Source organism: Leptonychotes weddellii, chromosome 5 (assembly GCF_054177405.1).
Source record: "Leptonychotes weddellii isolate Sample4059 chromosome 5, ASM5417740v2, whole genome shotgun sequence".
NCBI lineage: Eukaryota > Metazoa > Chordata > Mammalia > Carnivora > Phocidae > Leptonychotes > Leptonychotes weddellii.
Window position 1 is genome coordinate 84,784,697 of NC_138373.1, and position 22,272 is coordinate 84,806,968.

General features: G+C 37.0%; 1 protein-coding gene across 17 annotated transcripts in view; it reads right to left on the reverse strand.

Annotated features, from left to right (window-relative positions):
• SOX5 (SRY-box transcription factor 5) overlaps nucleotides 1–22,272 on the reverse strand; it is a 993,366-nt gene that overhangs the window by 15,068 nt on the left and 956,026 nt on the right. For all 17 annotated transcript variants that reach the window (XM_081821346.1, XM_081821353.1, XM_081821350.1 and 14 more), the window contains 2 exons: nucleotides 5,628–5,736; nucleotides 2,633–2,806 (listed from right to left, as the gene is read on the reverse strand). In XM_081821346.1, coding sequence (XP_081677472.1) covers nucleotides 2,633–2,806; nucleotides 5,628–5,736 — 283 coding nt within the window. The remainder of the gene's footprint in view (nucleotides 1–2,632; nucleotides 2,807–5,627; nucleotides 5,737–22,272) is intronic.

Genomic DNA, 22,272 nt, shown 5'->3' on the forward strand with positions numbered 1-22,272 from the left:
TCCAAAGGAGAGGAAAACGTCTACTTGATCTGGGTGGGGCTGACTGCTTACCCTGGACCACGTACAGGGAGTAAGTTCCCTGCATTTTTCAAAAGACTGGCCTTTTACAATGGAAAACGGAGAGGACATCTGGGTATTCCCCCTGATGACAAAGAGGAAGATTCATTCGAAAAATCTGATGTTCAAAATAAGAAGAAAAAAAAAAAAGTCTTGAGAGTACTCTTTTCCTTTCTAAATCTGGCAATACAATAAAAATGAAGAGTTTGAGCTGAGCAGCATTGTCATCTCCATGGGATCTGTAATGAATTTGCACATTTTACTCCAACTACTGTATATCTAATCAGAAAAAGATGTCCCCCATCCCCTGATCTAGCGCCAAACAGTAAAAGGTGATTCCTTATGTTAACAATTTCAGCAGAATGGCTTATTAAAACCAGATTTTAGGGTATTATAAAATGCTTAGAAGCCCTTTAAAATGTCAACTAGGATCCCCAGAGACTACGTAAAATGTCAACCCAGCTCAAGCGCCTGTTTTAAGCAGAATGAATTAGCGGCATGCTGTCGGAGGCTGTTATCCAAAACAATCAGTAAAGAGGAAAACATCAAGCTTTCTTTGTACTCTTATATGAAATGGGCCAGTTAGAATGATCTTGTGGATATTTGAAGATCACTTATTTGTTTGAAGCTATGACCAAATATTGAGGTCCCAAACACCTCAGTGGTTTTTTTTTCCCTGCTATATCTTTAATGAGCACAATTCTATTGAAAAGTCTAAAATTAGGCAGCACTCTTTTTCATGTAGCCCATTATGATATAATCATATGGTCATTCTAATATTCTTTCCTTCAAACCAGGAAGAAATGCTTGTAGCTAGTCACATCTTTCCCATAAAATCTTTTGCTGCATTTCCTAAAGTACTTCACATCATCAAAACTGGTATTTCCCTTATACTTAGGATAAAGTTTTAATCAGTGACTATCACTTTTCCAGTATTCAGACACAGGAATTGAATGATATAAGGACAGTTTAAACAATCTTAGTATTCAGTTTGTTTTTTCATTTTGACATTTTGAGATTTCTAATTTTGTGATAACTGATACATTAAGATATGCAATATGCTTACACAAAGTATTTTATTCTTTCCTAGAGTTTTTCCCAAATGGAACAGGTATGATATTTTAAAAAAATGGGAAATTTCATATGGAAGTTGAAATATGGTCATAAAAAGGAAAAATAGATCAGAGATGGTAGAGATGTAAAAAATGTGCATTTCCTTTATCCATAAATATTCACATTTTCTAGGCTTCACATACTCTTATCTTTTGAGATAACATTCATTTAAAGATCTCAAAATCATTTTAGATGAAAACTGAGACCTAAGTTCAAGTGGCTAATGGTTTTTGTTTTGTTTGTTTTGGTCTCATTACAAATGCATGCTGTGGACTGGGTAGCACATATTTCCGCTCAGAGATATGAGCATTTGAGAATATGGGAGCATAAAAACACATGTGTATGTTTAGTAACTACCTCTAGATGATCAGTTCCTTAATGTAAAGGGACAAAACGAACACCTACTTGCATTAGGTACATGTAATTCCAAGTGCATTATGGATTTTAGTAAAGCTTTAATAACTTAGAGAAATGTTACTTATTTGTTGAAGCCCAAATTCAGAGTTAGGTGCTCCTATTCTCTTTTGTTGTTTAGGTCAGAGAATAAATAATCAAAATTTGCTTAGGTTATCTGGTAGCTGGCCATCACACTATCTGCAGATGAAGAAGATGATGACGATGTCAAGTGAACAGCACAACAGAAATGGAATCTTCCCTTCCTTTTTCTGGGACTTAAACTGGCATATAGTAGGTCTCTTTATAATCACTACCTTTACCTCTCACGATCTCTTCTGTGTGCGTCAGTGTCTATGTACATAAGGAAAATATGTACTTTATCTGTTAAGCTGAAAGCTGAAATGACAGGAAAAGTCCCTTTTTAAAAGATGCTGAAATTGGGGAGGGTATGTGTTGTGGTGAGCACTGTGAATTGTTTAAGACTGATGAATCACAGACCTGGACCCCTGAAACAAATAATACACTATATGTTAATTAAAAAAGAACAGTAATTCTAAAAAATAAAATATAAATAAAAAGATGCTGAAAATCTGCTTCAGGCTACTAAAAGTATAAATCAAAAATTGCCCCACACGGCCCATCTTCTTGGGTCCTGACAATCTAATTTTCAGTTACAGTACTAGAACAAACATCACCTCTACCTCCATCCCTACCACGTAAAGAATTCTATGGTTCAAAGGTCAATCCCATTACCAAGTAGCTCATAGGAAAAGAACTTTTTTCTTAGTCTTGGTACAAAATATTTCTAGATCTTAAAGAAGAGAAAATATTACAACAATTAGTATGGAGACACACAACTAAATAAGCTATAGAAACTGGGCACATTTCTCAACAAACATGAAATGCTTCGTCATCGGGAGAAAAGCCTCAATTAATGGTGCTTATTTTTTAGATAAGCAGATCACATGAACTGCCTGGCCTCTAAAGCCGGTACCTTTCAACAACTGCAGAAAACAGAGCTGTAAATTTACTCCATGCATCACATAATCATTAATACATTTCTTACCCAATATCTTGCTGATGTTGGAGTTGTGCATGTCGGGAAACGCTTGAAGGATTTTCCTTCGTTCGTCTTTAGCCCACACCATGAAGGCATTCATTGGACGTTTTATGTGGGGTTCATTGCTACCACGCCCTCTGGATTCTCTATAAATTCTTGATTCTGAGACTCCAGCACTTCCTAAAAATAGGGAACATTGCTTCGTGTGAGTGTTAAGACCTCTGGTAATTCTCTTCTTTGTATTGCTATTGAATATTTGTCTAGTGAAATATCTATTCTAGTCTATTGAAATACGAATATAAAAAGTACATCTGATAATAGTACTTCCAGTTCTTGAGACAGATGCTTGTTCGTGAAGTTTTTGTGATAAGCTCTGTGGTGGCAATTATCGTATCTGTATTTTTAATCCATTTCTAAAATATTTTTTCCTTTTTATCGATGGACTATGGACCGTTTCACCGTTTTCTTTCAAGAGGACAAAAGAAATTTGAATATGTAATCTTTGATGCAAACTGGAAAGAGAATAGCTGGGGCATACCAATAGGCATGCTGGTACCATGGAAATATTAAACAGGTGGAGAAGCTCACAAAATTGTGAAACACTGATCTGTTTGGCACGATGGATGACCACAGGTGAGGATGTGTCTCTGTTACCTAAAGATGGTCAGAATACTCAGTAGCCATTCCCTTTTCCTCTCTCTGAGGTAATATAAATAAAAATGCGGCTAAATTAAAATTTGAGGTTAAAATACAATATAGAAATTCTTCTGTAATGTGTTTGGCTTTTCTTTGCAATTTTGTGCTAATAAATACATGAAATATACTGATGCATTAATGATAGCCTGCTCCCTAGAAGATCTCTGAAAATGGTAGGGGAAAAAAAAAATGAACAGTTACACTACTATGGTTTCTTTAAATGTCCACAGCCACATATTTAAGGTGAAACAAATAATATATTCATTCCCCTGAATTTTCTCCCTCATGTCTAAAGTTACCCAAAGAGACCCACTGAAAGTTCCTTTCCAATCAGCAAGACTCAAGGTGATAAAACATAACCAAGAGCCACAGTAGAACTCTTGGGAGCTGCCCTCCCTCCTCTAGGCTTCATGTGACTTTGTAGAATACTTTCACCAGATTAAACAGTTTCCAGAGATACTCGAGTTAGGCAAAGAAAATCAGGAGAAGCAGAAGGAAGCACAGAACTGTGATACCAAGTTTTCCAGGGTTATCACTAGAAAATATGGAAGAGATGTATTTTGGTAGCATATAAAATTTTTAAATAATTTGGGCATTTCTAGAACTTGTATCTTTAATTAAAGCATTGCTTTTTTTTTTTCCTTCCCTCAGACACCTCTTCCTCTCTTTTCTCAATTAGAAGGAACAGAAATCAACCAAAATTACCCAGACTTGAAGACTTCTAGAGCAGCAAACAGAAACACAGCATATCTGGTGGTGGAGTTTCTCATTATTTCTCCCTCATAGTATGCTCTTTGGTCTGATGAAGATTGGAAAATGTTTTGCATACAAGCATGACTGAATTTAACAAATAACAGCAACAAAGTTTTGATGTTTTAATGCTGATTACTATGGGTATATTTTATCACGCTAATACAACTTAAAATTTATGAAATGTGTTATTACCAGTAATTGTCTTTTTATTGACAAAAATGAGTGCTAATATATGGCAACATCTTTCTGAAATGGGTTTGTAACCAGCAAATGATCATTTGCACATCTGCTTTTTCTTGTTCTTACACCTTACAGCAACATAAGCAATAAAATGAACATTATGCAACTTCATCAAAGCTAAACAAGCTCTTTATATGTACTTAGACCACGTTTATCTTAGCCAAGTGATGTAGAAAAGAGAAGGAAGTGTTTAGATCCCAAAGGCCAGGAAAACACTGACTTTGGTTGGATATCAAACTGAATAAAATTCAGTTCCGATAAAATTATCTGGCTACATGCTCAAGTTTGGCTAGTCTCTTGGCTAGCGTAGAACTGCACCTAAAAGTAGAACTGGCCCAAGGCACACAGTAGACAACTATGTATTTTGGGGAACTCAAGGCCATCTCCTCGGTCCTAAAGTATGCTTTCTAATGGTTTGCTCTGGGGCAGTCTTTTCTATATGCAGGGGGCTTTCTCTCCCATAGTAACAAATTTGAGGACAGTGCTCTCAAAATGCATATATGGCACTTGACACAGGAGGGAGGTTCCCAGCTGCAGCTCAAGGTAAGAGGAATAGCACTTTCTTCTTTTTCTCTCTTTGCTGTGCTATTAAAATTAGTGTCAATTTAATTAGTTGTCATTGGGGATGTTTAGAATGTTCAGAGATGATACAGACAACAGAAGTCTTGAGGCACGCGAAGAAAGCATGAGGTTATGCAGCTGGTGTTCTAGTTGGGTTATAAAGGGGAGGGAGGACACTTGACTGAATGGTAGACAGTATAAGAGCGAAGGGTTCCAAAGTGCAAATATACATGTACACACACACACACATATATGTGTGTCTCCTGAAAATGTCCGCTTAGCCTTGTATTCTGGTCAAAGTTTGACAAATGAAAACTTGAAAACGAGCTTGTAGACCAAGTTTCCAAATAGTTTGCTTTGGGTACAAGAAATAGGGAAGTGAGAGAGAAGTCTGGCAGTGACTGGGAGTATTTGCTTCAGAATCATGCCATCTTGAATCCAAGACCTGCCTCTGGTAATCACAGCCCTGTTATCTTGGAGAAAAATGATTCAAAATTCCCAGGGCCAAATATTACAAATACTTCATTTGTAATAGTATTTATCTCACAGGCTGTGCTAGAAATTAATGAGATGATTTATGCAAAGACCTCAGCAGATTGCTCGGCACATGGGAACTGCTCAGTACATGTGAGCCCTTATTGTAATGACCAGGTATAAGGTGGCTGTCTTATAGACTTTTTATTAGTTTTAACTGGCACTAAATAGACACGTCTGCACACTATCAGAATATACATGAACAATTTTCACAAACCATCAGAATCTCCACTCATATTGAAATCCATCATGGCATGGCTAAATTTTCCTTCTTCATTCTGTTTAACTGCCAGTTGCTGAGTCAGACTCTCCAGTGTTGTTTTTTCCTTAAAAAAAGAAATTTATAATGAGAGCTCAATCTGGAAATTATAATTATTCAAAGACATTTTTTTCTTGGGCCATATACAATACATTAGCTTCTGGAAGGGACAGAACGTTGATTTAGTCACCTTTGCACATTCAGCACATTATGCTGAGGTAATTGATCAGCAAATGATCAGCAGGGTTTTTGAAGGAACTCTGATTCTTAGAATCCCCTATACAGTCTTGGCATTTGGGTTTGGTATGCCTCAGGGGTATATGCAGGGATCCTTGGAGACAATCTTCCCAAATCATAAAATGTGCAGAGAAATTTCATAAAAGCAACCTGTTTTACAACATTTGGAATGCCTTTATTTTTAGCCAGACAGTAGAAGTATAGGAGTGGCATGGGGCCCAGAGAAAGTCTTCCAATAGTCAGGTGACCAACTGATAGAAACATAATTCACAGTAGTGCCCTCTGGTTGCCATCTCCCTAAATGCCATCTGCATTCCTCATGCAAGGGTAATGAAGACGTTTAAATATTCATTGCTAATTGCTTGTCAAGTCTCTGTACATTCGATGTGAGTGCCTGCTACTTGGACCACAATTTGATTTGGATTGCTAAGCCAAAATATTGAGTTGGCGAATTATTTGAGATACAAATACACCAAAATTAGATCTGCAAAGACATCAAGTCATTTAAAAGCACGCAGTGCATGATCTGAATTCATGGAGAACGTGGCATTACAAACAATTATTTTCAAGGAAAATATGTAACGCTCAATCTAAATCACATGAGATATTAAACTACTTCCAATTAAGTAATTGGGTGATTTTATGAAAAGAAAAAGCATACAATGGAAGGTTTACAACTTTTTCTAGCACTTTCCATCACTGCTCTGAGGATGACTTGGTTCCAAAACAGTTTTAAGAAAAGCATCTATCGGATTTCATAAAATTTGCTCAGGTTTCTTTATAATTATTTACCTCATTTTCTGAGGAACACCATCATGAACTGTACAAATGAACCACATATACTGTGGGATAGCTATTGACATAATAAAATGTTCACAGAAAATAATTAACTACTTAAAATAATTGTATTATATGTAAAGGGGTCCAACTAATGTTCCCACCAAGAACCATTAGGGTGTTGATATTCTTAATATAGTATATGCTTTATCTCTACAAAATCTCTGACAGTATTACAATTGTACATACTAGATAAAAAATTCTCTAAATTTAGTGGCCTTGGAACTCCTATTCATCAAATTCTTTACATGATTTAGTAGAAAAAATATTTAATTGTCCATTAGTATAAAACATAGCAGGGAAATTGGAAACAAAATAGTTGATAACAACTCGAGTTCTATAGGATAATATAGTACTAAGTTGAAATAAATTATATATTTAAAAATGTAGAAAATGATCCAATTAGTTTGTGTGAAATTGGTATTTTCTGCTGCTTTATATGCTCTGGATTTCTTTTGCTGAGAGTCTGTTGTATATATTCAGCTAAGAACAGGAGCACCAAGGACATCAGCTTAACAGACTCTCTTTATAGTAAATGTAGCTGTTAAAATAGAAGACAGTTACATTAAACACACACACACACACACACACACATATTCCATCAACATGATTTGATCATCTCCAGTCAATGAAGACTTTACTGTACTATCTTTGGGGAATGTACTAGGCATGGATTGCCTCTCAGGTTTTGATTTAATGGTGGATAGGGCAATAAATGCTACATGTTTTAGAAAGAGTTTTCCATTCTGAAGCAAAGTCTTTTAAGAAGAAGAAGCAAAATGAAGGCAATTGGAGTAGAAAAAGGACGAAATGTTGAGTGACTTCTAAGGCTCTGAGTTCAGCTGCATGAATCTTGTGCCATCTTACCAAGGGCTAAAATTAGCAAATGATGGGCAGGAAACTAACCATCAGTTTTTACAGTAAGTGAACTCTAATCATCTACCCCTAAAGTATACAACATAATAAAATTATTTAATTAGTTACCCAAAATGGAATGTATAATACTTCCCAAGAACATGTCCATGCGAGATAGTGGAAGTCAACAGGGTGAGCTGCACTGTTTTTGTGACTTTTTGCACAGCTGATTCTCAGACATGTGAACAGGGAAATGAGATGTGACTGGAGGAATTAGAGAATGTGTGGTGTGCCTTTAATTAAAACGCCTTACAACAGCATGTAAATCAAAATGGTAACATTGGCACATTTTAAAAACCCTTGCAGACAATAAATTCAGAAGACTTAAAAGAATTGAGGTAAGGGGGCTACACTAAAACCTAAGTGGTTCTATAGTAAATATATGGTATATTAAAACACAATGGTTCCATGGCAAATAATTACCATAGAATTTCACATGAAAACTGATCCTATAGTAAATAAAAGTTTATTTTTAGTACTTTTTTTTTAAATTTTAAGATTCTACTTATTTATCTCAGAGAGAGAGAGAGATGGAGAGAACACGAGCAGGGGGAGGCGCAGAGAGAGAAGCAGTCTCCCACTGAGCAGGGAACCCGATGTGGGGCTCGATCCCAGGACACCGAATCATGACCTGAGCTGAAAGCAGATGCTTAACCGACTGAGCCACCCAGGATCCATCCAGGTGTCCCATATATTTCGTTCTTATGTAGGGAGTATATATAAATCTTTATGTGGATAGTTGTCCAGATAATATACTGAAACATCAGAAGAATGAGTTGAATTTAAGAATAGTTCTCAGAAGTTTAAATTCAATCTATAGGTATATAGGAGGAGAAAGAATCAGCCATATGTTATAAAGCACAAATGCTGGTACCTTGAGAAGATCCCTCTGATCCTACTCCTTCCAATTCCAGCATCCCTGGCTGTCCCCGTCCCCAGAAAGCCCATCTATGCACTACCATGTATAAAATTCAACCATTTAAGATTCTGTTCCTTCGATTAAATCTTTCCCTTTCTAAAAGCCTCTATTCAAACATGCCAACATAGCTCAATAAGATAATATTTTGATTCCCAAAGTTCCTATAATTAAATTAATCTTTTCTAAATAGAGGCAGCTGAGGTTGCCTGGGTGGTTCAGCGGATTAAGTGTCTGACTCTTGATTTTGGCTTAGGTCATGATCTCAGGGTTGTGAGATTGAGCCCTGCATAGGGCTCCGCGCTGGGTGTGGAGCCTGCTTGAGATTGTCTCTCTCCCTCTTTCTCTACCCCTCCCCCCACTCTTTCCCTCTCTTAATTAACTAATTAACAGAGGTAGCTGAAATAAAATAAGTGCAGTTTGATATCAGGTAGAAAGGGGGTAAATGGGAAGATGCTGAAAATGGGAAACAAGAAATTGAGTTTGGGGAAGCAGAAAAAAATGCTGATGGGCACAAGTGATAATTTTTACCAAAGTTTAGACTCTTAGTCCCATCTGGCTTTAATAAAAAACACATTAGTCAAGAATTGGTACAGAAAAAGAACACCTCATGCCCCCACTTTAAGATCAGTGTTCTTGAATAAAAATCCAGTACAGCGCTTTTACTTTACTGCCCTTCAGTACTATTGAAATGTTGGTCTGAAACTGACAAGATTCACTGGTTTTCTCTCATCTACCTTTTTTCTATCAGAAAATTAAAGAAAAATAAACACATTTAAAGAAATACTTGCTAACATTCTGAAATGCTCTAAGTAATCTCAGAGTAGAGGGTATAAGCATATTAATTACTACAAAGTGGTCAAAATGAAAGAGTCTTGAGAATTTATAAATAAGGATCAAACAAGATGACCTGTATGCTTTCTCTCTTGAATACAAATTAGCAATTGGATAACAATAAGATTTCCTTTGGAAAGATGATTCCTACCTGGCTAATCAAATCTTATACAATACTGTAGGTTTACTGAGATCAAGGGGCAACATTAGGTAAAGTCTATTTTTACTTGAAAAATCTTCTGATCCTATGTTGACTTGAGCAAGGATCCAAATGAATTGTATCTCATCTACAGAAGAAAATAAAGTTTTAGATCATATAGTTTTTTTGGGGTCAAATAAATGATTCTAAACCCAGCATTTAAAGAAGTATTATTACCGTGCTAATATTCACTTAGTCAATTTAGCAGCTGGTCTTGGGCTCTGGGGCTCATTCAATTGACTTGCTTAGTAGAAAACAACACATGTATTGTTTGTGCATGACACCAGGCTATGGTGGGAATCAACAAGGAAAGCCAAGAAATATCTAGAGATGTAAGCAATGAGTTGATTAGAAGTAGTCAGTAAAGATCTGTACATTCTGAATGGCAAAAGACCATAGGGATTAATGGGAAGAGGACATATTTGAAAATACAGAAAATGACCCATATAGAAAATAATGGGTTTGGGGATCCAAAACATTTCTTCTTAACCAAACTCTGCTGTGTATATTAGCTATGTTACTTTAAACAAATCAATTCTCCTCTCTGAGTCCCAGAATCCTAATTTGTAAAATGGGGTTTAAATATAATGATAGATTCTCATCAGCTTAAAAAATTAAAATATCTGTGCTTTTAATATTAGGGAAAGAAGTCAATGAAGGAAATTGAAAAAATAAAGATTCTTCCTAACATATATGAATTACAGGAATAGTTAGTTCAATAACAGTATTAAGTAACTTGCCATGGTTATGACCTTTTATTTTCTATGGCTAAAGTAGTGGACAAATATGCATTCAAAAGGAGAATTTTGCTAACAACTCTAAAAATTGTTGAGATTTTTTTCATTCCTCTTGTCTATCATCTAAAATAATGTATTTAATCTTTTTTATTTTCTATTTGATGTTCAGACATGATGAACAAATTGAAAACTTCTCCTATTCCATTACTTCAATTTATACAGAAAATAACTAAAAATTCACTGTTTATAGAGGCTCAAACGAATATCCTGTTTTATTCCATAGAACAGTCAAAAACAAAACAAAACAAAAAACACACAAAAACTCTGTTTTAGAGGAGGTAGATATTTCCTTAGTTACCTAATCCTAAATTAAACAATGCATGACTAAATGGTTCCTCTGTTACTCCTTGAAATTGGGATTCGTATAAGTGATGAGCTTTGCTCCCCAGCAGACACACATACACAAAGAGAGATGGGCTGTGGATCAGCTATCATAATGTACATCCCTGAAATAAAGCTCACAAAGCTATAAAACTCATAAAAAGCACATGCATGAAATGACAGAATAGAGTGTGACTGTCAAATGTTGACTCAGTAACAGTTAAACCCCTTCTGGCTGCACTTTTTTTTTTTTATGGTCTACTTCTATACTAATGACATGGGAGGAAGAATGAAACAAAAACGGTTTTTAACCCTCCAATTATGTGAACCTCACAGACCACCAAAGAAGATGAAAGATTATTTATAATGTCATAATGATTTATCATTTGGAGATTTTTCTCATCAGCTTAAGTAAAATACAAAGAAATAATGCATATGTCCACCCCCTCAACCTCTCGGTTCCACCCTTGCTTATTGAGAACGCCATTTTCTAAAAAATAATCATCCACCCACATAATCTAACAGCACAAATGGGAGAAAAGGCTTTCTTGTAAATTGTATATAAAATATATACAAATACATTCTCTCTCTCTCCGCTCACACACAGGCACACACACACACTTCCCTCCAAGACTAACAAAAACGTAAGTTGAAGAAATAATTCACTAATTTTACTCTGGTCAAATGTGAATGTACCCAGTGGGATATTTCCAGACACATTAGTACCCTGAAAACTGGTATCCTTTAGGAATATTTCCATCAGAGGATCAGTCATAGAGATATGGAAACTAAGGAGTTGGAAAGGTCCATAAATGGCCTCTGATCTACTCATCTACAAAATCATCCTTATTTAATCTTGATGTTTTCTTTTTCAATATCCAGAGATTCTCCTAGTGGAGAAAATCATGAATTAGAACACAAAATTTTGTTCACAGTCTAATTTCCTTTCATGAAATTTGGTAGCCACCTTCATGAAATGTTTCCTGAAGTATAATTTCATCTAAATTTCTTAGAAACTTAGTTTCATCAGGCAATCTGGTCAAATTGAAATGTACTGGCAGATCAGGTTTTCTTAAAAAGTATTGTAAAGTTGAAGATAGACGGAATGGTTTTGAAGGAAACACAGTTTCTGTGAATTCAAGTCTTAATCCAGATGAATAATTATCCAAGATAGTAGCATGACTTGTAGATAAAATTGATGAATTCCTATGATTTTTAAAGAACTGATTTAAAGTAGGAGAAATATTAGAAAGTTAATGACAATTAATTCTGACTTATGAAAGAAGAGAGAAATTTGAGGAACAATGATCTGAGCACTTAATGTATGTTCCAGAAAAGACAGAGCTGATGGGTACAAACTTTGGCTAAGAGCATGTAATAGAGGATGTAGTGACAACAAAAAGCCAGTATGGATTCATTAACAAAAACAATATTATAATGACCTTAGTTTATTTTTCTACAGGAACTGGAATGCAGACCAGGGATGCTCAATGGTTATAATGTTTTGGGCTTAACTCAGCTTTGGATTATGTTCCTATCAATATCCTTATTGTCATGATGGAGAAGTTGCATTGGGCCCTGAAAAAGAAAGTTGAATGGGATGGGAAAAGCAGGTACAAAATACCCGTCTTTAAATATCTTAAGAATTAACTTATTTAAACAAAAAAGAATCGAGCCCTCTTATTTGTGAAAAGCGATAGAATTTGGCTATATACAGTCAAGAGATACAACACTGACCGATGGCTTTAAGTTATCAGGTGAAATATGATGAACCACAAAGAACTGTCTAATAGTCAGAGGTGTCTGTCCATTAAATGAGCTGCCTCAAGATGTAAAAAATTTCCCCTTTCTGGAAATTTTTGAGTATTAGACATAGGACTACCTATGTCTGACATATTAAAAATACTGAATAGGAAATTCAAGGCCCTTTTCATGGTCTTTCAAACCTGCAATTCTATGTCCTACTTTACTGGACACTCCCTAAAACAAAACTAAAAAATTGTGACCAATATATAAAACTATACATATTTTCTCTATCATAAATGACAGTTTTCTCAAAAGTTTTTAAGTTTCAAACCTTAAGGGCCCTCCACTTATAATTGAGAATTCTGCCAGTCATCAAAAATCTGCCATCATTTTCTTAAAGTCAAGGGAGAGATTTCAAATTATGAAGAAAAAACATAGGGTTATTGAGATATATTTTGTGAAGAGACTGCCAAATTCATGGAAACAATCAGATTCACAGATTCAGGTACTTTGTGAAAGACACAGTTATATGCTCAAATTCAACAGTACTAATTTAGTCCTTAAAACAGAAAACCACTGCCAGGGACAGGAAGAAGTCACTGAGGCCTGGGAGATTCATGCACAAAAAAGCCACTCAAAGGAATCTGTAGAAAACAAATCAGTCACAAAGAAGGCACACATGAACACCGTCAAGGCAAAACACTGGCCTTTGCTTATGCTGTGTACATGTGGAAACGGGAAGGCAGGGGAAGAAAAAACTAAGACCTGAGTTTTCAAATGTTTGTGTATGTGGTCAGCATTCTACCAAAGTCTAAAAAAAGACCTTGTTATATTTCAAAGCAGGGCAGATAGAGATACTGTGTGCACTGAGTTAAATCAAAAGGGTTAACGTGAGAAAAACAGGAGGCCAACAAAGAAAAACAATAGAATTCACCACCAAGGCAGGATGTCCGGTAGGTGGGAGGGCTACATAGATGTAAACACAAAACTTGAACATTGTCTGATGATAATTGTTCTATAAACAATGGGTAACCCAGTTATTGAGCTGCAGAAATGTATAGAATTTTTCTCTTTAATTTTTCCTTTTCATGGAATAAAAGCTATAAAACTGTTAGCTTTCTTATGAATGTAGCCTCAGTAGCCAGCAGTCACCTCAGTTAAATAAATATAACTGGACTGTTTTAAAGAGTCATGGCTTGGTTCAGAAATGCTGGGTCTGACAAATAGAAACGGGCACATCAGAGTGATAGTTCACTTTTCAATTATCCATGGTTGTTTTAAGGGAAGGGAGAGAAAAATACAGATTAGAACAGATATTTAGAATCTCAATTTAATCGACAGCTAAAACTTTACATGTTTTATCAGCACTGCTTACGAGAAGCAAAACAAATAAGACGGAGTGTGTTCCTTTTGTTTTCCTAGCTCATCCTTTAGTGAAGAGGCTGGTGGTGCGCGGTGAAGGAAGAGAGACTTAGGAAGGGAACAGACACAGGAAAAACAAAGAATGGGAAGAACGATGTACATATTATGGAGATGGGGATTGCTTAAATGAGATTTCTGTAATAAAGCCTCAAGACTGTACTAACTAATATACATGACCAATGCTGGAGCACAAGCTAATCATCAGGCACTGAGTACTTTCTCGAACTTCTTCAGCACGGTCCTTTAGAAGAGAGACTGAACTCCAAGCCACAAGACCTTGGCTTAAAAACTGATCTCCCACTGGAATTCCTAAAAACTTCTCAAATCTCGTTTTTATTTTTAAAACAAAGATAGAATGCTGTTCTGCTCATATTACAGTACAAGGTTGCAACCTGATGCGAAATCACTTTGAAAAGGGTAAAGCACAAAATAAACAGCAATAGCCATTATTATTCCTATGACCCATAAGCAAGTCTTTCTCATTTGTAAAAAAAGGAGAAGCGGTAGGCTTGCGGAGATTCAATGAGATCCTTTGAAATGCATGCACAATTCACAATAGTTTCCTCATAATTTTTAATCCATATTGGTAAAGTAGTTTGCAGTAAATGACAATAGAGAATGCAACACATCTAGTAAAAATAAGAGGGTAATTGAAAAACAAATGTCTCTAATTATTTCAGTGCTTTACTGTTTAATTGTCTTGAAGGCAGCTATTTGATCTTGGGGATGAGGATAGGAGCAAGGGAGAAGAGAAGGAAAGACCATTCTTAGTACATCAGGTTTTTAAAGAGAACACTTCTGGTCCAAAAACAAAAGTGATTCTTACTTTACTTATAGGAAATTTAGAAAAGTCAGAAATGTGGGCCCCTGTGTACCAAGTTACAACCCTAACACCTTGGCATCACTATAGCATCTTATTCTTCTAGTGTTTTATCTACGCAACAGAGGACCATACTTTAAAAATATCTGGATCATTCTCTACGTGGTGTTTTCAAACTTGCTTTTTCTCAGGAATACTATTGTGAGCATCTCCTTGTGTCTTTAAATGAATAGACAATTTCAATCATCAGAGAGGCCTGTGGGTGTCTATCCGAAAGCCCAATTTGGCATGCCCTGTGTGTCTCATTTTATTGGACCATCCTGCACTAACCCCTCTACCAGAATGATGTAAAGAACACAAGACTCTCTGTTTGAAAACATGCACAGCTTTTCTAGGCTTGAAAATTAAACCATAAAAAGTTTACTGGAAAAAAAAACCTTTAAAAAGCTCCTTAAAAACTCACACCATAATTGCTCCCCACCAAGCGTGGGCACTTGCTAGCTGAAGTAGTGGCACTGTGACAAATGTAGCAAAACTGAAAGCGGGCTATACTAAGAGAAAGAAAAAGTCTTCCACTGGCCATCTGTGAAAATAAGGCATGTGGCCATTAAATGCAGAGGCTGTAAATATACACAAACTCCATGAAGCAAATGGCAAAAAAGGACTAAACTTCAAGCTCAAACAAATCAAAATGTTTAATGCATAGTTACCACTGCTGGACGAAAACAGCTCTGATCTTTGCAGTCTGCAAACTCGGCATGTATTTCAATTAAATACCCCCAAAAAGAAAAGAAAGAAAAAGAAAGAAATGAAAAGACACAGAAGAAAACCATCTGGAACAAAAGGCTATAGACAGCCCATACTCAATTTCTAGAAACAAACAGCCCCTTTAACTTGCACCAGCCTGTCGAGAATGTCGATTGGAATTATTGAAAGGCTGACATCTAGAGTGATGGATGGATGATGACATAATACCTATTTGCCTTTTTGTCATGGTCTTTAAAAACTGGCTGCTCTGTGCTGATAATATTCACTAAGGGGTTTTCCTCTGCCTTCCTGTCCCATAAGAAGTGTTCCCTAGCTAAGACACTCAGAATTAAGAAGGTTTTATGAATGAAAAACAAAAGAGAAGAAAACCTAAGGATCAAATGCCAACTTGCACATAAAAAGCTGGTCTAGATTTCCTAATAATTAGTTGCCTAGAAAGCAGTTCCCTATCCATTTTATATAAATTTTCAGAGTAGAGAGACTCCAATAATAAAAAGGCAAGCATTCAACGTCAGATTTGTGTGTGTCTTTTAAAGTCATGGAATAATTAATATGTAAATGTAGAGATTAAAAAATAATACATACTCACTTTTATAAAGAAAAATATTCATAATTTGCGTCACTGTAATTTTTCCTAGACAAATTCCAACCAGCAGTCTTAAAAGTTTGGGGGCTTTTTAAAAATCACACACGAGTGCTCACACACAACCACGCCAGCCCCCCCCGCCCCCACCCCCACCCCCAAAAGCTCCTGCTTTGTCATGGTGAGGCAAGGGATCTATCTCACTTCCTCTGGAAGGATTTACCTAACACGCCTTCCTCCTTCATGAATTTTTTCCTCTAACCACTGAAATATCTAGCTCTAATTTGACTTCTGGAGTTCATTTTGGCTAAAGGCAAGATCTACAAAAGCCATCCATAAATCATTAATTAATTGTAGTGTCTTCCCCTGAATGCAGAGGCATGAATCCCTTCATATTCACTTTTTCAAAGCAAAACCTGTAATTCACAATTCCTCACATGCCTTGTCCTTATGGGAGGGAAGGAGCATGTGTTAGATAATGCTGAACTAGATACACTGTGTCAGTTTCTGAAGAGTTAACACTGCTGGCCCCATCCATCAGATGGCCAGCGAAGCATCAGGAAAGAATGATGGATGTAAAATTATTACAGGGCTGCCATCCGATACACTTACGGCCATTTGTAACTAATGCTGGGACTGACACACTTTTTTTCATTATTAAACATCCACATTAAGTCAACATTGGTCACTGTCATTTCATGTTTGGCACTCTGTTAAAGGGAAAGAAAGAGGTTGACAATAGCTGAAAAAGAGGAGGTTGTAACGGAAGAGTGTCCAAGCAGCAGAGTGATAAAAATTAACCTATGTTTACAAATGAGTCTGTATAGTAGGTGCTAAGGCTTTCTTAGGAGTATGACTGACAAGTGAAAAGAGAGACTGCTATCATTGTTGAATAAATTACGGTTTAAAATATACCTCTGATTCTCTAAATTTCCCCCTTATTCTATGGAAATTTGCAATGAATTTTCACTGAACCTCAGAAGGAAAAGTAAGGCATTTTGTCAGGTATTCTTACTTGCAGTAATAGAGGAATTCATAGCATGTGTAGAGATTTAGATTTCAGGTACACTGTAGGCAATTAGTGTTTGCTTGGTGGGTGAATTCTCTATGGTAAAAAACAGACGCACGCATCTGCATGTATATTTTTGTGAGTGACATCTGTCTTATATATGAAAGTAGTACAGAAGTCGGCTTTAACATGTAGAAACATGTGAGAGAACACACATTCATTGGTTTAATCTGTCACCCAAGCAATGTTGGGAGGGGTGTGTGTGTGTGTGCGTACTTATGTGCGCTTTACTTCTTTAAGAACCACAGACAAGGTATAAGGCCCTGAACACATAATAATGCCAAGAACGAAAGTGGTTAGATAGATGACAACAAATCTAACACAACCAAAACAAACCAGTTTCATGAAGAAAATATTTTCATGCTTTCATGAAGTTTTCATGGAGAAAATATCTGAGAGTTTTGTGGCTTACAATGGCCTTTTCCTATTTGATAGCCATGCTGGTCCTTTTCTTCTCTGCCAAAATACTCTTTGATCTTAAGCTATCCCTTGATCTCCAGGAGGATAAGCTAAGGTCTCTAATTCAGTCCCCAAATGTAATTCATGATCAACTTAAGGCAGCTTCTCTTGCTTTTGGCCAGTAATTGTCTTAAAGGTACGCGTTCAACCCATTTCTACCCAAATGAGATGTTTATGGAAGTCTGTTTGAGGGGTGCAGTGAAACATCTCTATGTGAATAACGTAAGAAACACCCCCATGTGAATGAAGAAGGAATGAAACACATCTCTATGTGAAAGAGGCTGAAAAGGGCAAAGAGAAAACTGCTTCTCCTTCCCGGGCTGGCCTGTCTTCGTGGCATAGCTCTAGGTATGGCAACATTTTATGACCCTAAGGGAAAAGCTAAGAGAATCCTGGAGATTTTAACCCTGATATCGCTGAGCTGATAAACTAACGCCACCAACTGCCTCCTACAGAACTTCATTATGTGCTAAAAATTAATCATTATCTGTTGAAGCTACTGTATGTAGACTTCCTGACCCATGTAATGATACACATGTCTAACAAATACTACAGCATAAGCATCATTCCCTTAAGGATAACTCCATTGGGAGTGAGGGAAAGAAGCAAGGAAACTTCTTCCTATGCCACATTGCAGTCAGGTGCATTGGGTCTCTATTATATTAGTACTGCCTGGTAGTATCAGGACAAAAACTGAGCTCTGTATGATTTCCTATTAATTATGGCTACCTTCACACACAAGGTCAGAACCTGAGTATGCAGTTGGTCATACGGTCAAGACGGTGCCACTTGGGTATTAATGAAGCAAAGTGGGTGGTTTTGACAAACTAAGTGTATGAGGGTCTTTCTGATTCTCCCTACCTGAGAAGATTTTTCTTTTATTCCATCCATAACACTAATCTGTGAAGAGCTATGTGATAAAAGATAACATTATCTGAATATGCAATCAGGCTATAATTAACCTGAAATGACAATTATAAATAACACTGTGTCCCAGAGTTTCCAAGAAACCTGACATACACAGTTTTGGGGTATGTTGAAGCACTTCCAAGAAAAGTAAAAAATGAGAAATCTTTTAGAAGTCTTCAATTAAAATGTGTTTTAGTAAAAATGACTTTCATTATGTGTTTTGGTGCATATTACTAGAAAACATTTGTCCCTATCTTCACACCTCTAATTGTTTTTACTACCAATTACAGCTTTTCAGAATTAAGACTTTCTGCTTGGGACAACCAAGTTGGTCATTTGAAATGTGGAGAAAATACTATGTATGAGGTTTGTGTACTGAAGAAAACAGATCTCCACAGCAGGATTCCAACGTAGGGATCTCGGGTCATGCTATCACCTCTCAGACCGGTGGGAAGCACCAGGCTGGATTTCTCCTCTTTTCCCCTTTCCTTTCTCCCAGATTCTTTCGTTTCTTTTTTTTTTTTTTAAATCCATGCATCCCCCGCACCCCCCGCACCCCCCCCCCCGCCCACTCCTTACACCTCACATACTTTCTGGGTTTAGGAAGTTGGGAGTATTGTTTTAGTGAGAGAAATGCCCTTCTTTTGGTATTCAAATGATATGACAGAGTGCAAAAAATTTATCATATATTCTGTTTATGTCTTTCAAATGGAAGCAAAATTTCAAACCAACTACTGATCTATCTATGCTCTGGCCATGGGTAAAGTTGGGCAATTATAAAAATCTATTAAAAAGGTAGGTATTAGGAGAAAAACAACACAATAGACATAATGCTGTCACTTTATGTGGAAGAATAAGCAGCCACCGGGGCGCCTGGGTGGCTCAGTGGTTAAGCGTCTGCCTTCGGCTCAGGTCATGATCCCAGGGTCCTGGGTTCGAGCCCTGCATCGGGCTCCTTGCTCTGCAGGGAACCCTGCTTCTCCCTCTCCCTCTCCCCCTGCTTGTGTTCCCTCTCTCGCTCTGTCTCTCTCTGTTAAATAAATAAATAAAATCTTTAAAAAAAAAAAAAAGAATAAGCAGCCACCTTTGTCAACTCAGGTATAGAAATGATCTGATAGGCTAAGCAAAATGGGTGGGGCCTTTATTCACTTCCTACAAGTAGGCTCACACACTTAAAGATGCCGTGATTAACAATCGAAATAATAATTTGATTTAAACTATACTTTATAAAGGCAGGAGACATATTTTCTTGTTCAATAGAGTATCTCAAGTACACAATACTGCCCTGCCCCTCATATGTAGCAGGTGTTAATTAAAGGATATAAATTTGACATTATCTCATACCCATGAGTTGCACATAGATCAATCATTAATATTATAGAAATGGCACCCAAGCTAGTTCAACAGGAAAAGGCAACCACAGTTAACACCTGCTTCTCAGAGAGCTTCAAAAATCACACTTTCATTGTCAGGTATCAACGTGTCATTCAGATCCTTCTGCTGAAAAGATTTACTCACACCTTACAGAAGTCTGCCATATTATTACAATAATGGAACTGTTTCATTCCATATTTTAAGATTTTCACGAAAATATAAGACTGTAGTTGATGATGTAACTCAACTGCATCGAAAGGGCATGGTGAAGAGATTTGGGGATGACAGCCTTCTTGAGAATGGAGACATCTTAACTGGCCAACAGGCTTCGGCAGGTATGACTCCAAAAACAGATTTCTGAAAAGTTATAATGCTAGAAAGGAGAAGAGGAAATTGAAGGCAGTGGTGTTCAACAGGAGGCAACGCTCCCTCCTGCAACACAGATAGAGAAGGTGCTAATCAGAGAAATAACGTAAAGGCTGATTGTGGAGAAGGAACGAGACGTGGAAATAAAGTCCCCTCACGATGGACAACTATGGTGTAAAGTGAATGCAGACGGCACCACTCCTGGTACTTAATCAAAAGGCCGAGTGGAGTCACTGGAGCCGGCATAAAGTCATGTGTTAGAACAACAGCTGATCTGTATTAGAGAAGATTAACTCGCAGTGCCATGGTGGAGGGCCCAGGATTATTTTATGTACCTCCATTGCCTTACAAGCCGTCAGCACAATTATTGCCCTCCGATCTGAATGAGTGATCTGTAACCACAGCTAAACAGCATGCTGTTTAGGGGCCTAGGAGCTTCATGAAGGTGAATTTCCATACCATCAAAGTGCTTTTAATGGGCTCCCTGATCCAACCACAAGGCCTGTTTTGCAAGTATATAGAACTCAGGATGAAGGCTTCCTGTCCAAAAGGATTTGGTCGGTTGTCACTTGACAATTCCCAGGCCAGCACAGGGGAGGAGAGGGGGGAGATAGGTAGAGTTGTCTCTGCTTTGGAGGATTAAAAAAAAAAAAAAAAGGTACAGATGCTCGCTGAATGCAACCAACTGCTGTATCCACAGCTGAATTCAATGCGCTTAACAAATAATGGCAATTTAGCCATGCTTGCGAGGAATAGCTTGAGTCACTTTGCATTAGCATCTGGCTGAGTGTTAAACTCATTTCTACATGGGGAGCAGAGAAAAGGAATTTCTGTTCAAGCATCCTTTCAAGAATGTTTAAATATTTGAATATAAATTCCTTTATGCTTGCTATCATTCCTTCTTAAAGCTGTCACTTTGCTTTTCCCCTTCCCTTCTGGTGCTTAGCTAGAAAAATTTTGTGCCCTCCTCGCTGCACCAGTATCGCTCTTCCTGTGCTGCGTGCCTGCCAGGGATGCCTCCCTAACCACACTCTGCTCTCCCCTCCAGAAACAGAGCGGAATTGGAGTCATTTCTCCATCTTTTCGACCCATGTTTGGACCAGAGGAAAAGTACAGTTGTGAGGGGATCACACATAGATTTCACCTCCACTATGCAGATTGTAAGCTTCTTAGGGACTGCACATTAAATTCCATATAAAACCTGGGAAACCAGAAAGCTATCCAATTAGCAATCTGCTCATTCTGGACACTGCTGTTTGTCTCGTGAACTTCCCATGATAGTTAACTTTCAAGTTATTGCTAAGTAGCTGATCATTTTTTTCCTCTGATTTACTGTATCTCTTTAGCGACAGGATTGTGAAAACAAGACCCAGTAACATGTTAAAATTTCAATTCAAAAATATCAAATATGACCAAGATAAGTACATCACTCCAAGCATTCTGCAACAACATACTATTTTTCTGAGTAAAATACAATGTAGCTTCAACAAGAGAGTTTGAAATTATTACATCTCAAATAAATTCAGCAGTTTCACTGGGCTTAGGTATAATAATAATGTCCAAGTTTTAAAAAGCATATTTTGTTTTATAATAAAGTCAAAATTTCCAATTGTGCAGTCATCTAAAACTTGACAGCGCTTTGCATTGAAAACATATTATGACAGGCTCAGGATCCTAGTTACTTAGGCTATGAGCATGGGTATCATCCAAGCTTATGCTGATTAAAGAAGATTCAGCATTTTCAAATCCAGCTCATCCCCAAATACAAGTTAAGCATCTCTGTAAAGCAAAACTTTCACTCAGACTCAGATATTTCAAATGCCATTCCATTTTAATGCAAACTGATGGCAGGAAGGGGGATATTAATTGTCAATAAGGTTTGGAGATGGATAGAAGAGAATTATAACTCATCTCGTTTCCAGATGGTTTTGATTAGGATGGGCATCAAGATTTCTGTACTCTTGACAGAGAGGGGAAAAGGGAGGGAGAACCCTCATTCTGAGGTGGTGAGAAGAGAGAAAACAAAGGGAA